Here is a 15,384-nt window from a genome sequence, read left to right as displayed (position 1 = left end):
CGATATCATATCGTTATACTTTTTCCTGTGAGAATATGTAAAGTCTAAGATCTACGAAGAGGGATTTCGTTTCAGGCCTTGGAGCAAAATACCAAGAATGTCATTCGCCAGCTACCACTCGAAATGCCCTAACGAGTCAACGGAAATTGGACTCAATGGATGGTCCATCTGAGATGTAGCCGCGGCTAATATTTGAAAGAGATAATCTTCAAAAAATAAATTCCAGAGAATGCTCTATAAAAGGATAATAAACATTCCCCATCAAAAGTGAAGTATCTTTTCTATAAAAAATGGGGAACCTTGAATTGGATCATCTTTCATATGCTCAGTGAATTTCCTACCTGCTTGTCATACTTTTCCATACTTTTCAAATCTCACACAATAACTCATTCATTCATTCCCGATTAGTAGTTTAACTCGTGTAAAGGTTACTTTCTATAACCACCGCATTTAAAGTTCAGATCTGCAAACCAGAAGAAGCTTCTTCAGCTCAAAGCTAGTCGTTCTCCTTGCAGGGCTTTCGCCTAGCCGCACAACCATTACATGTACACCAAAATATACTCGAGTGTGGGTATAAATAAATACTTTTGACGTTCCGCAACAACTTTTTGCCACCTTTAATTCAGCTGTGGATGTGAACAGGCGTGTGCTTGCAATTACAATCGCCAAGCGTCAGCGGCAAATCAGGTAATCCGTGCAAGTACCAATGTTGGCCTAAATGACTCATTTCATGGAACGTGACTTTTACGCTGTTTGCAATGATAGCTCAACTCATTAGGTGCACTCGACAACAACAGCAACAACAACGGCAGTTCAAGCCTTTTCAGCTTTTTGCAGTCGGTCGGTATTAGCATTAAATTTGAAAAAGTAAAGCAAACATTTAGACAAGTGTGCGCTCAACACTCTGACTCTGACGAGTGAGTGGTGGTGCGGCGGCGCGTCATTGTCGCAACTGACGGGCACTTGTGACACGTTTTCGTTGCCAACGTGAAATAGAAATAATAATTGCGCTAAAAACTTCCGGCACATGAATAAGTATGCTCATATGCATGTACGTGCACTTCCCCCTCACTTCCATCCATCCTTTGGTACGAGTGTGAGTGTGTGTGTGTGTGTGCATGTGGCAGGTGCAGGACATGCAAAGTGTTTCGAGTGCTTTGTTTTATGAATATTTTTGTGAATCTACAATTTGCACCAGCACCAGCATATTGCTCTCAAATTGTGGAGTGCGTCAAAATGGAAAATCTAGTTGATCAAAAGCTTTTGTATGCACTTTGTAATATTTCTGTATAATTTAGGAGTCATTGCACATGACTGGAAAATAATTTTAGCCTTTTTCATTTTTTATTTTCGGTTGGCTGTATGCGCTCTTAGGAATGAAATTTATAATAGATATAGATATCTTTCTCGGAAATATTTTCTACCTTATGCTCTCATCAAATCATCACTTTGAGTTACTTATTAATACATATACATATTATTAAATTTCATATTAATATATTTTTATTCGTTGAGAATCCACAATATCCTATACTTGTGTAAAAAATTGTAACTTATTCATAATGGGGCTTTTTACTAAATTTGGAACCCCAACCACTTAGCGAGTTGTGTGTGTATGTCGGTTGCTTTTGAAATTTCGGGATTAGAGAACAAAAACAAATTTTTGCGTTTTATTGTTTTTCAAAAATGTGCTCTTTATTGAGATCTGTATACTTTTGATTGCGTTTGAAACAGTTGTCGAAACATTTTTGCCACTCTGATTGAGGTATCTCCAAAACATTCATTCTGAACACATCAACCGCCTCTTCAGGTGTCCAAAAACGTTGACCTCTTAGTTTGTTTTTTTTTTTTTCGTATGGAAATATAAAGAAGTTATTCGGTGCCAAGTTAGTATTTAACGGTAGATGACTCTTCAAATGCTCAAAAATGTAATTGCTTCAGTTGAATTGTGAGCGCTTGCTTTGCCGTCGTGAAGGGTGATCCGTCCTTGGTGGTTGGTTTTGCTGTTTTCTGAAAAGATTACCGGAAACAATTGTGTACCCCTTAGAACTTACTGTTCTGACCAGTTTTCGCAAGGAACCAGGCAACCTTTGCTTGGAAGTTTTTCGTGGGCGAACAACTTTTATTGGATTGAGCTTGTCTGGGAGCACCTAGAAAGCACCGCTTTCGTATCTCATTAATATTTCTGTCGACCAATCAACATGAGCATTTTTTTGAGCCATTTCGAGATCTAATGTGAAAAAAATATTTCTCTATTTGGTCGTGCTATATCGGTCTGTGGATGGCATACATAGTTTTCGGAACAACAACAGTGATTGGTGGTCACTATACCACTGACAAACTTCAGTCCTTGATGAAGCTACTTCGCCAAAAATTTAATCAATTTTATCGGCGATCTGTTCTTGAGTTAATCCACATCGAAAGTTGTGAATTTGTTCTGGGGAAGTATACCATCAAAAATGTCAAACCTTATGATAAAGTTGTGAGTTGTCAGATTGAAACACTAAGGTTGCCAAATTCACTTTACACTTTTAACATTCATTCGTGAATTTATTTTGGTGTTACACCTTCCAAAAATAAGAATTTTTTTTCCGCAAGTATTAAATCTTTTCAATTGTAAAAAAATTCTGGGGGACGGCGACACTAAATGGCTTGTAAACAAAGAATGAATTGACAGATTGAAGTGAAACTTCACATACGTTCATATGTAGAGTGTACCGACAAAACAAAAAATGTTGGGCTAGTTGCAACGCCCTCTCTTATCGAACGACAGAACTTAAAACGACAGAAGCAAAGCCTTATTTTTTATGGAAAACGTAAGCCAGGAAATGAAGAAATTACTCAAATATTACTTATGGCGAAAAGAAAAGTTTCTCCATCCAATAAGAAGGGCGATACAATTTCCCATCTGTAAGAGGAGATGATTGCACAAAATCGCAGAGCAAGTGATGCTTGTTCGTTTGTACAACCGGTATACGAGTATTATACGGAAAGTTGTTTTGAAATCTTAAATGTAGATATATTTTTTATTAGAGATTTAACCTCTCAATTGGAAGGAGGACTAAATAGTTATTAAAGAGGAGAGACTGATACACATTTGCATATAAAAATGCAAATTTTTCTAGGAAATTTAAAAATTTTGTCGCACTGAAAATGTTGTTGTCTAATCTTTTGTCGTTTAACAGTAATATTTTTCAGCACTCTTTCAGTCTGCTAGTCTGAAAAAGCTGTTGACCGAACTTTTGCTTGCAAAACCTCCGTTAAATCTTTTCTCTAGGAAATATCTCAAGTCGCTTAGTACGAAATTAATTTAATTCCGCAGATTCGGTTTAGTGCTGATACTAACAATAATTACTCTGTTATTATAAATATCAAAACAAATTTAACATGCGCAGTCAAGTGCTCGCAAAATACTGAAGCATCTTATAACCGAACTACCAGTACTTTGTAGCTTTAAGCGACAAATTACTTTTTCACCGAAAAATGCAGGAGCGCAATTTTCGACAGTCTGTGAACTTGCAGCCGCGCAGAATGTATTAATTTGCCATTGAAACTTTCAAGTTGAAGTCAACGCACCCAACTTTTTACCTCATAAAATGTGTGCAACGCATACTCGATCTTTTTTCCAACAAAACCATCAAAATTTGAGTACTAATATGCACGAGTCCTTCCAGGTCTGTAGGAATCGTGTGTGCCCGAAAAACCATTTGGGTTAATAAAGTGAAAAGGCGATTATTTATTTTATTACTTGTAGCTTTATTTAAATATTTCATAGATTTTTGAATATGAAATTGGAATTACGAATACAAACTTTTTTTTTGTTGAAATTGTGCCTTCAAATCCCGTTTAGTTTAAGAGTTCCGACAGGGCCTTGCCACGCACACGAAACTCAAAATCGCTTAAGCACGCAATAAATATCTACTTTGTGCCGACACACTTGCAGATCTCAACATACACACACACACATGCATACTTGGCAGCATAACAATGTATGCACCCGCATAATTTGCCTACATTCAGGCGCTTGAAGTGGCGAAATATACATACACCACGGCATGGGTATATGTGCGCGCTTTTGCGTTGCCTTTATGGCAAGTTTTGCGGCATTATTGTCTGACTTATAGTTTACAACCATTGTGCCGGTTTTCGTGCTTATAAACGCCGGAAAGATACATTTTAAAGGAGAAAGCGGGAACATTTGGCTGAACATATAAGTCTGAGTAGCAGCCACTTTATCGACTTCATGTGCGCTGAGCAATTTATTTCACACGTTGAGCCTCAAACACTGCAACTTGGATAAAATATAGTAGAGGTGGCTTCATTTTGATAACAAGAGGCATGAAATAGTTACAGAAATTATACATTTTTTAAATAAAAAAAGTTTAATATCATGTTTTTTCAGCGCCCAATATTACTTCAGTTTGAATGGTCTGAATAGGAGGCACTTTCTATCTAATATCGCATTCTAGGTAAGCTGAAGCTTTTTGAAACCCGCGTTCATGTTCATACCTGTTATGAGTTGAACTTCCCAATCACAATCAGCGACCTTTGATGCTTAGCCAGATGTCCGGACTTCTTCCACTTTTTAATGGATCAATCAAATACTCAATTTACTAGGTCATAATGGTGGCAATATATAACGTGTACATAGTATGTATATAATATATATACACTTCGATAAATCTGTCAATTATTGTTTCATATATAATGTCACATATATATATATATATATATATTCATATAAATATTCATAATTTGCAGTGAAACGGAGTCGTGCACTCTAAGGAGGTGTCACTTGCTGTTCGATCCCAAAGGAGATTGGCTGCTGGCTCTGAAACGAACATACTTACTTTTAGGTGCGGCAACTGGTGGAATATTTACATGTCAATGAAATCATTAAAATAATTACCACCGCTATCTCGGCTTCGGAATATGCACATTACCATAGTTTACAAATTAAATCAATCCGTACATCCGTTTATGAGCTTACAGAAGCGCTGGCAGCTCGCGCGCACACACACACACACTCGCACATAATGCTATCAATTTGCAACAATGCCGAGAATATTCAGCACATAAGTTGCCAGCGAAGCGGGGGCGTTGGGTGGCGCAGCAGGAGAGCCGTGTTCACCGCGGCGGGGTTGGGGGGTCGGTCACCTTGTTGCTCTGCGGGCTGCCGGCACTGGCGCGTAATTTATGCACTTTGCAAAAATTTATCGCCACGCAATCTTAATGGTTCATTAATTTCATTATTCGTTCATCTGCAAAAATTCGCTCGGATAATGGACAAATTTCAGACACTGCCATGCATATACAAACATTAACGGTGTATGCGCGCCGCGCGGCGTTTCTTCGCAGTTTTATGCAGATTAAAGTCCGACCGACGCCCGCCGACCAACTGGCAGTTCCGTGTTCTTTTCGCTTCTGCGGCCACCAAGTTCGTTCAGCTCGTGCCGATGCAGCTGTCCGGGCCATTGTTGTGCCCGCAAAGCGGTCGCTGCGGTCGGAAGCGGTTGCGCAAGTGTAGCGCGGCGGCACACTGAAGCTGTGGGGCGCGTGTAGGGGGGAGGGGGTACGCGCACAGCATGCTAATGAGTTCCTCGCCTTCACGAATTTTTCATACATCCGCGTGCGTAATGCAATGTGGCGCACTCGTTTGCATTTTACATGCATTGTTTTTCAGTTTACAAATTTCATTTTCAACACGGCATTAAGTCAGAGCAGCGGAAGACACGAGCGATGGGTGGTTGCGTGTGTGTGCGTGTATGTGTGTTGGTAATCGCTTGAGCACATTGTAGTATCTCGAAATGTCTATAATGAATATATGTGTGTTAATGTTTCCTGATGGCTTTACTTTTCGCTTCATTCCGTTGGGAAGACAATGAATACCTTCCTTGGCAGCGAGCTGAACGAGAGTGATTAAGCTGCGATTTTCCCTTTTAATCGTGAATATTTAATATTTTAATAGTTACATATTTGAATACTCGATTTTTCACTGAGGTTTTCATAAAAAATAATCAATTGGGTGAATTTGCGAAAAAGGAGTTGAAGATAAATTGTTGTTACTTCAGAGCCTGTACAGTGGTTAATCGATGGTATTCATTGCGTTTTTGGCTTTGAGTTCGGTGACAATCTTGGCTCAATGAGATGGTGCATTATCATCGTCTAAAGTCCACATTTTTTGCCGTTTTGGGGGATATTCTTACGCATACGCCTCAAAATTTCCAAATAGAACTCTTTATTGACTGCCTGTCACTGAGGATCACCTTGATTTTTGAGCGGCCTTGGCGTGGTTTTTTAAACTCACAAACCCATGTCTCATTGACAGTTATTATGCTCTTCATGAATGTGGGGTCAGCATGTCCAAAGAGACCTGTTTACGCCAATCTTTAAAAAAAAATTCAGCTTTATCGGGACGGTTCGAGCAAGGACGCGTTTCATACACAAATATCCACCAAAAGCATTTGAACGGACTTGTCAGAAATGTTGAGCTCCTTTGTCATCTCTCTAACACTTGCAAGCGATTTTCAGTCCCCACGATCTTCACTTTTTTAATATTTTCTGCAGTTGAAGAGGTCGAAGGTCGTCCAGAATGAGGCATGCCTTCAACGATCTCTCGACCGTCTTTGAAGGCTTTGTACTACTCATAGGCTAGTGGTTTTGATTCAACTGAATCTCCTTAAGCCTTTTTCAACATTCCCAACGATTCTGCACACAGGAGAGTCTTACTTACTTAGTATAATACATTTTTTTAAATCATTTACAAGGGGAATTTTGTTACAATTCCGGGTGTTTTTTGCCACAATGTATACTTAAATGTATGTATGTTCAAGATGGAAGATTTAATAGATTTTCATGTGCTTATATTGTTCTCTTTAACGATTTTATGATCTGAGAAAGCAACATAAGGTGTATTGGTTTCGAAAATATATGAAATCGATTCTCAACTCCCTCTATCCCCTTTTGTCCAATATAATAATCTCTTTCTTCAATAAACTGTAATGCAATCATTAGAGAGTTTTACAACTTTTATTAAAAATACTCCTGAAAATATTTATGCACCTTTTTGACTTTCTTGCGATTTGGCTGTCTCAAATGGGTTTCCGTTTCATTCTGTCATTCGTACCTAGCAACCCAGTGAATGTTTTATGTTTTGCCCTAAACCAAACTAGGACTTTTATGTATGTAAGTATATGACAACTTCCCATACGATTTGAGCTTAGTGAATCTAAGTATTCAGCTAGTGGGAGCGCTTAGCTGCATGGCGCAGAAGTACTAACCAAAATGGTTAACAAACAGAATTACAAGAATCTTACAACAAATAGACACGCATGTACCATGTATTGTTGTCACGTCCTAAGCACTGCAAAACAGAAAAATCGCGCTAAGACCCAAGAGCCAAGTGAAGTGAGGCTCTCTCAAGTGCTCTTTGCGAGTGAAAACAATTGCCTTCGAACTCATATGGCAGAGTCGGTGCTTGAGGTGTGCTTGAAAACGCCATGCATTTATGAGCGCACTTTTCGGTATTTTAGTGAGGCCCTTCGGCGGTTGTTTGTACGAATGACACTAAAGGTAAACACTAAATAATACAGTGGCAAAAACTACTGCACTTTTGTTTGTGCAGCATTTATATGTGGTTGCAGATCTGTAAGTAAGCACTGCGAGTGCATGACATTGTGTTTAGAGTGAGAGTTGAATGAATCAAAGTCTCTGTAGCCGAATTTTCGAATTTTCGGCGTAGCTTTGAACTAATTTTAGAAGTGATTAATTATACTTCTATCAGAAGAGCTTAGAGATGTAGCCGAAGGATTGACGGATGACAGCAACTACTGTTACATAGCACAGAGCGATTTTTAATTCTAATGTGTAATAAGTTACATTACATTTATATGTATTATATAAATATTTTTACAAGTTTTTGATATCCGTTGGACATGCCGGCAATTGATCTCAGTTAATGTATCAGCGATAAGCACAAGATATACGCTTCATTTCGTGTCCCGTCCATCGCATTTCTTAGACGGCTGTGATGTCAGCCTTCACCCTGACGATCCTTCACCTTCAAGGGGGTTTCTCTTCGGACGCTGTTGGTAATTTTGCATTGTTTTTTTTTTACGTCGCGGTTCCCAAACCGAACGCTCAACCCTGTGGAGGGGATGTTTTGCCATTATGGCTACCCAGAAGATACTTGGTCTAGGACCGGAAGTTGTGAACTGCTTGAGCCATATGTAGGTTGATATTCGTGAGACGCAGTATATGATTAGTTCATGAATTAGAGACTGGAGCGAAGTTGGTTCTGTAAATTGTACCCCGAAAATGCTTTGGTAACCACCAAGCGACTTGTGTATATTTCTACGCCTTCGAAGTTCGTACATGTATTAGTCTCATAAACATAAACGTTGACATTAAGCTTAATATTACTAAGCAAATGTTAGAACTTTTCCAATGCTTGCACTTGATATTTATTTATGGCAATATTTTGCTGTGCATTTGTGTAGCTGTATTGGTACTGAGATGTTCTAAGGCTTGTCACGTGTGTACAAAGCAAAAGCTAAGGCACTTCGACATTGCGTGCGTTTATGGAGGAAGCAATGCCTGAACATAATAGAAAATTGCGTTCAACTCACTAACCTATATACAATACACACACATATATATGTATGTGTATATATATGTATGCACATAAAGACATTTGCAATGTATTGTTTGCTTAAAATCCTGTCAGTTGCAACCCGGCTTACATGCATTCTCTGGCAACTTACGCCCTGCTTAGCTAAACTCTCCTGGCTTAATTCACTTGCCAACAATAATGTATACAGATGTGTGTGTGCAAGCGTATGTGAACGCTCCTTTGCTGCTATTATTAATATTCTCTGCGATATTTCTTCATTATTTTATTCTTCGTTTCATGTTATTTGCTCGCTTTGTTTGTCATTTGCTTGCCCTATTTGAATAAGACTGTTGCACACCGTACATATACACATACGAGCATGTGTATGTGTGTGTGAAGTAAGGCATTCGAGTTCGTTCAGATATAAAAATTAAAAAGCTGCCCGGGGCCATTATGTTATTGGTTCTTTGTTGCAGCAATAGCACAGTGCCACATGAAAAATTTAGACCGTACATAAAAGCCACATCTGAAAATGATGAGCACCACAAGCTCATGCTGGTGCATTTGCATCCCAGGGGATGCGCTTTCGAATTCTTTGGAGCTACTGTACTTAATAACTGCATACTTGAATGGGAGGATAGTTCGCCTTTGCATGGCTGTAACTAATATAGTAATTGGTTTTTTGATAGTGTGTGTGTGTTTTGTTTTATGTATGTACATAAAGTAATTGCTTAAATTCAAAACCAATTTACTAACTATTTGAATTGAAAGAAATTCGAAAGATATAAATGTTGCAGCATTGGTAAAATGGTCTGTGGTTGCGGCATGTGACTCGGCGTCATGAGTTTCCATTAATATTATACAATATACATACCACACATCATTATGTTTATGATCACAGCGATAATTTTTGATGATTTGAGTTTTTAAAACGATTGCAACGATGCTTTCGAAACGAAGTAGTTCAAGTAGAGAGATATTTTCTCGGTGAGTTCCAAAATAAGTAGGACTTAAAAACAAAACAGAACAAATGGTTTTTTTCAGCAAAAACAATTTATTTTATTCAAAATAGTCTTCTTCTGCTTCAATACAGCTTTTTGAACGGTCCAAAAGCATGTCAAACGAGCGTACGGAAATCTACATACCGGAAGCCAATGGAAAAGGTTCAGAAGTTCGCTGCTGCGCATAACGGGATCTTTAAGAAGAACTCCAACGGCAGCTCTTGAACTGATACTAAACCTGCCACCTATGGACATATTCGCTGAAAACTGCGCAGCAAAATCAGCGGGACGACTGCCGGCTGCAGGGTAATTTACATATAGAACCTTCAGGCATAGTTCAATCGGTGATGGCGGTTGGAGAAACACTGATTACATCACCCCACTTTTTAACTGGGAAAGAAGGTTCAAAGTAAACATAGGAAAAGAAGGCTGGCGTAAAGCTGAGGTCTTTGTCATTACGAAAGCAACGGAGCTAGTCTCTAAAGGACCTGAAGGCAATTCCTGAGTCACCATCTACGCCAGGAAACAGTGGAATATGTTGCCAAAAGTAAGTAACTTAACTTCTGCTAGATGCCAGGTCACAAAGCCATCGAGGGTAACGAAGTAGTGGATGAGAATGATGTGAGCGGTAGATCGGAAGCACACACAATTCCTATTGGCACTCAAGAAGAAACTGTAGGAAAATTATCGGAATACTAACTATTCACTGTCTGGTGGCGGCACACGTCTGCGGCTGACGGATCAAGAAGATTGCAGGAAATGTTTAAAGCAGGGTATTAGGGAAACAATGGAGCATCTCTTGTGCATTTGTCTCGTATTGGCAAGAGTGCGCTGTTAGCATCTGGGGTCTCTATGATACACTAGAGGAGGAATCGATTGTGAGGATTCTTACTTCTCTTGTACCTAGGGAGTGAATTCCATCCGGTATCGTAAAGGAGCAAAACTGGTCTATGCGTGGCCTATTGCCTACCAGTTTAACCTAACCTTATATAATTTAATGGAAATATTGCAAATTTGAATTTTTACGCCTAAGACTTACAATTTTTTAATTTATGCTAGAAATAAGTATAAAAATATGTAAAAAACTAAAATAAACTCACTAACAATCATTCCAAATTCTGAATTTTTCTAATTACTTAAATTTCACTCAGGTAATTATAGATGCAAGCCAGATGTAGACCTTGCTTTACTGCGGGATACCTACTCACAAGCCACTTATGAACTCACATTGTCAGCGTCAACAACAACTTGGATAATTAAACACAAGCTAAAATCGAAGGAGTGATTGCAACTTCTTTGCAAACTTTGTGCGATAACCGTTTTCAAAAGTTGCATAAATGTAGTTTCGATGTTTTTGAAATTAAAATTAGCACAAATTAATACTAAATCTTAAGTTCAACAAATTAGTTTTTTTCCAGTCCAGAGCAGTGAAAATAAGGAAATACTCTCATGACAACTCATTTGCAGAGCTCGGTTATGGTAAGCAATTAAAAATGTTGCATTTTCCAATAATTTTAAGTTTGTTCAGCGATAACAAACCATTTATGTCAGCACAGCAATTCATTATTCAGCTAACATACAGAGTTACATATTTCATTAGAAGGGCGTACAAGTAAAATACCGCAGTGCAAGCCTGCGAGTACTTAAAGAAAGCGGCTCGCACTCTCGAACTTACTACGGAATACGGCAATGAATAAGGCAACCGTCGGCGTACTTGCGGTAGCGTTGTACCTATACTCGTATCTAGCAGAAGCACAGGGGTCTGATAAAGGTAAATTTTACCCTTCCATTAAATCAACATATTAATTATATACATTTTTATACCTGAAATTAACATCGTTTTCTTACCACAGAATATCAGAAATGGAAAGCGAAGGTAGACGCAAACCAAAAAAAGCATTTTGAAAAACTTCAGAGAAGGGATCAGGACAAAGCGAACGCTGCTTTACTGACGAACTTACAGAGCGCTCTGTACAGAAACGGTTTATCTGACGCACAGAAACACAGTCTTAACTCCGCAATAACATCGCTGAAAATTGCGGATAGAGTTAAAGATGTCTATTTCAAAAAAGCCGCTTACAACGATGCACTCGACACATTTATTAGTGTTTTATCACCCTAAATGAGCCCTTTGCATAGACTTAGATGCGTTTAACCGTGAATGACACTAAATAAACAAATATAACACAAAGCTACAAACAAAAATTAAGTCTGAATATATGGGAAGTAAAATTATTTTTTTGTAGGTGTTGTCGAGTAGAACGAGAATCCAGTTTTGCAATTTGCCAAACACCCCCATAATCTCGACTTAAGCTTATAACCAGTTTTTCGTACTTTTGCGTACTCTTAGCCCACATCTTAGCTAATTATCAACCGATAAATCATAATTTCATTAAGAACGGCTTCAGAAATTAGAGAATTTTAAGAGATTTACTTTTTATTGCACCACAAGTTAAGTTTTCTTATTCTTTTTCTCCTTTTTCTGACTTTGGAAATAGTTTCACACGCTCATTTTCTATACAAATGAAATGAAATTCTTTATTCCTGTGAAAGTACATTCGATGCCGTTATATATGGAACTCGATTTCTTTTGCATGGCCACAACGGGCGCGCTTGCAAAAGTCCAGATGCTAAAACAAAGTTTCAACGATTTTCAAGCATAAGTACGGCCGATATTGTTGCAATTTTACGTTCGTTATTCGTACGAAACTAATTAGGTATCGCTGGCGTGTAGGCACAGACCATAGACTTGACGCAGCTCCACAGGAAATACTTGTAGTCTAACGGCGTTAAATCAACGCCAATTGACTGAATCATTTCGTGAGATAACATGTTCACCAAACTTGGTTTTAAATTAATCAACTGTGATATTCGCTTTGTGGCTTGTGGCCGTCCTGTTGGAACCACATCATGTCAACCAATTCGGGTCAAAAATATTTGGTTATCATTCTGATTTGGGTCTTCCTCAATTGATGCGCTACCGGCAGCAATATTCTTGACACTACGGGAACTTCTTTGTTTCACTGGCACAGGAACATTTCATACTGTGCCTGTGGATTAAAATTTTCCACCAGATGCTCAATTGCTGATCTGACAGGACGATTATAACGATCATAAATTGGACGTAGCGCTTTTGGAGTTGAGGTCCCTGACTTCGAATTTCGCTGGTAAATTTTAATAGTTTTGACTCGTTGTTGGTTGGTATATCTTTCCATGATGAAAAGAAAAATATGGTATCGTATGCTGTCCCTAACCGACTAGATTTGTAGCGTCCCTATTGAAAAACCCGTTTAACGAAAATTAGTAATGTTTTAGATTTTATTAAAAGAGTAAATTTAATATCGAGTTTAACGAATGTTTCCTTTCAAAAGTCAGTAAAAATTAACAAAATTTTTAACTTTTTATAAAAATAAAACTTTCGCAAATTTTTGAACGAATTTAATTTGCCAATAAATATTACGAAATGAAAATATACTTGTGTATATCAAAATTATATATATATTTACTTTATATATCCGATGTTTTCCTTCGTCACAAACTTAATAAACTCTGTTCAGAGTACGTATAATAATTAGAAAACAAATAAACGGTGTTTACCCCACCACCCAGCTGCAGGTTATAATCTTTAGTGTAGTGTTTGATTTTCTCCAGTACCTGTATAGGTCTATAAAATATTTTCTAACAAAGGATGTTTAAATGAAGTCGTCAAAAATTTTATAAGAAGTATCGAAAACAGGTAGGAAAGTGACTGAATGCTTCTATAACGAATATAAAAAATACTTCAACGGTCAAGCAAATTCCTCACACTGCTCAACAATTGTAAATTACTTCAAAACCATTTTGTTCCTTCAACGAGTATTCTGTAGGCGCTTGTTTAGTAAGTGAACACACCGTACATACATATGTAGCATCTGATCCAGTATTAGAACTTAATAAATATACGACTAGGAAGTAACTTTACGTAATATGTTATTGTTGCAACTTTGAGGAGCTTAAGTTAGCTAATTACTTACACGCGAACACGTCACAAGCGTTTTTAAATTAGTTTTTTAATTTGGAAGCAGTTCATAAAATCATAAAACTAGTCATAAATAACGGCAGTGCCATAACTTTACATAGTCATTTGACAAATTTCAATTTGTAAATTATATGCGCGTGGATGTGTGTTTGCAAGTAATAAAAATGGTTGCGCTCTAAAAGTAATCTAAATTTTCCGGCGACGGAACTATATAGATAGTAATGAATTTCTATAACAGGGCTTAGCTATTTATAGTGCACACAAGCCGAATCGATTTTCACTTTCGTAAAAGTAGCGAGTTGCGAAGCATTTACAAATTAATATTTATTTCTTAGCGTGGTCTAAAATGAAAGTAAGCACGGTTTCAATTGTCATGGCAATCCTTTGCACCCTATTATCTTGTCCGGATAGCACAGTTGCTGATGAAACTCCAACTACAGTCAGTTCAACTACAACTGTCGACAGCTCAACTGGCACGACGAGCACTGGATCACAAGCAAGTCAAGTTACAACACCAGAAAGTGCACCAACAACCACGGCCAGTTCGAGTAGAAGTGATGACAAAACCCCGGAATCGGACAAAATTGAAACAACAACCATGAGTAACAATTTGAAGTATATTATCACATATATCTGTATGGTCTACCCCAATTTTCACAGGCTATGCTCAATGGAAAGAGGAGGAGGAAAGAAAACTAGATGAAAAATATGAAGGGCTAAGAAGAGGGGACCAAGACAGGGCCATTAATAGTTTGGCGAGCAGTATCCAAAGCGCTCTTGCTAAACCTGGTTTATCTGCGGCCAAACAAGCAGACCTAAATTTCGCCTACAATTTATTAATGAAAGCTACTGCTGACAATGACGCGAGTGTTGAGAAAGCTGCCTACGACGAAGCGCTCCATATACTGACCAACGTCTTGTCTATGCTGGATGTGGGCACTGCCAGTTTGTGCTGATTTTATAATAATATACATGAAATACCATCACTGGTGATGCAAACAGTTTATATTATAAGAGATACGTTATATTCTATGATTATTTATAAAATCCGTTCCAGATTTGAACCCATGGCCGCTATATCTCTAGTTTTTGTTCGATAGATATCAGTTTATCGAACAGCAGTTCAATTTTTTTAGATTATTTGTTGTTTTACAAGAATTTGCAAGACCTTAACACTCTAGTAAATATACTTGAACGCAGAGATCCAATAAATAGTTATTTAGATACCAACCGGAAAGAAAAGTTGGATTTCCGCGAGCTAGCATCACAAACGAATACGATGACGAATCATCCGCCTCTCTGAAGTGCTGGAGTGTTTTCATCCATTCAGACGATATGACGTAGTCAGCGTAGCCGCTGTTCCTTAATTCACTGAAGCTCATTGTTTCATCGAATGCGCAAAGGACCATAAATTTTCCGCAGGATCTTTCTCTCGAAAACTCGTAACGTCGACTCTGTTGTCATCGCCCATGCCCTTGCACCATATAGCATGACGGAGATAATGAGTGAGTTGTAAAGTTTGGTCTTTGTTCAGAGAGGGCTTTACTTTTCAATTGTCTACTCAGTCCGAAGTAGCACCTGTTTGTGAGAGTTATTTTGCGTTGGATTTCGGGGCTGACATTGTTGGTGGTGTTAATACTGGTTCCTAAATAGATAAAATTATCTACAACTTCGAAGTTATGACTGTCAACAGTGACATGAGAGCCAAGTCGTGAGTGCGACGACTGTTTGTTTGATGACATGAGATATTTCAT

The 15,384-nt window shown here is 38.1% G+C and overlaps 2 protein-coding genes across 4 annotated transcripts in view; both read left to right on the top strand.

The window, feature by feature from the left end:
- LOC105233797 (uncharacterized) overlaps positions 1–14,823 on the top strand; it is a 92,058-nt gene extending 77,235 nt beyond the window's left edge. The window contains exons 2-3 of one of the 3 annotated variants that reach the window (XM_049447415.1): positions 14,291–14,619; positions 14,688–14,823. In XM_049447415.1, coding sequence (XP_049303372.1) covers positions 14,291–14,586 — 296 coding nt within the window. In that variant the 3' untranslated portion in view covers positions 14,587–14,619; positions 14,688–14,823. Of the gene's footprint in view, positions 1–13,884; positions 14,233–14,290 lie in introns of those variants that run through there. The other 2 variants (XM_049447416.1, XM_049447414.1) reach the window with 2 other exon arrangements.
- Positions 11,225–11,774, top strand: LOC105233796 (uncharacterized). The gene is made up of 2 exons (XM_011215962.2): positions 11,225–11,383; positions 11,466–11,774. Exons 1-2 carry the CDS (start codon positions 11,302–11,304, stop codon positions 11,732–11,734), a joined length of 351 nt encoding a protein of 116 aa, XP_011214264.2. The 5' UTR covers positions 11,225–11,301; the 3' UTR covers positions 11,735–11,774.
- Positions 14,824–15,384: the final 561 nt, after the last annotated feature.

The sequence above is a fragment of the Bactrocera dorsalis genome, chromosome 2 (assembly GCF_023373825.1).
Source record: "Bactrocera dorsalis isolate Fly_Bdor chromosome 2, ASM2337382v1, whole genome shotgun sequence".
NCBI lineage: Eukaryota > Metazoa > Arthropoda > Insecta > Diptera > Tephritidae > Bactrocera > Bactrocera dorsalis.
The sequence above is the reverse complement of the archived record's forward strand: the minus strand, read 5'-3'. Positions and strand labels throughout refer to the sequence as shown.

Excerpts from the sequence above, each read along its gene's own strand:
- LOC105233796 (XM_011215962.2), top strand. The coding sequence starts at position 11,302 with ATGAATAAGGCAACCGTCGGCGTACTTGCGGTAGCGTTGTACCTATAC. Across the intron at positions 11,384-11,465 it reads AGCACAGGGGTCTGATAAAG|AATATCAGAAATGGAAAGCG; the intron begins GTAAATTTTACC and ends TTCTTACCACAG.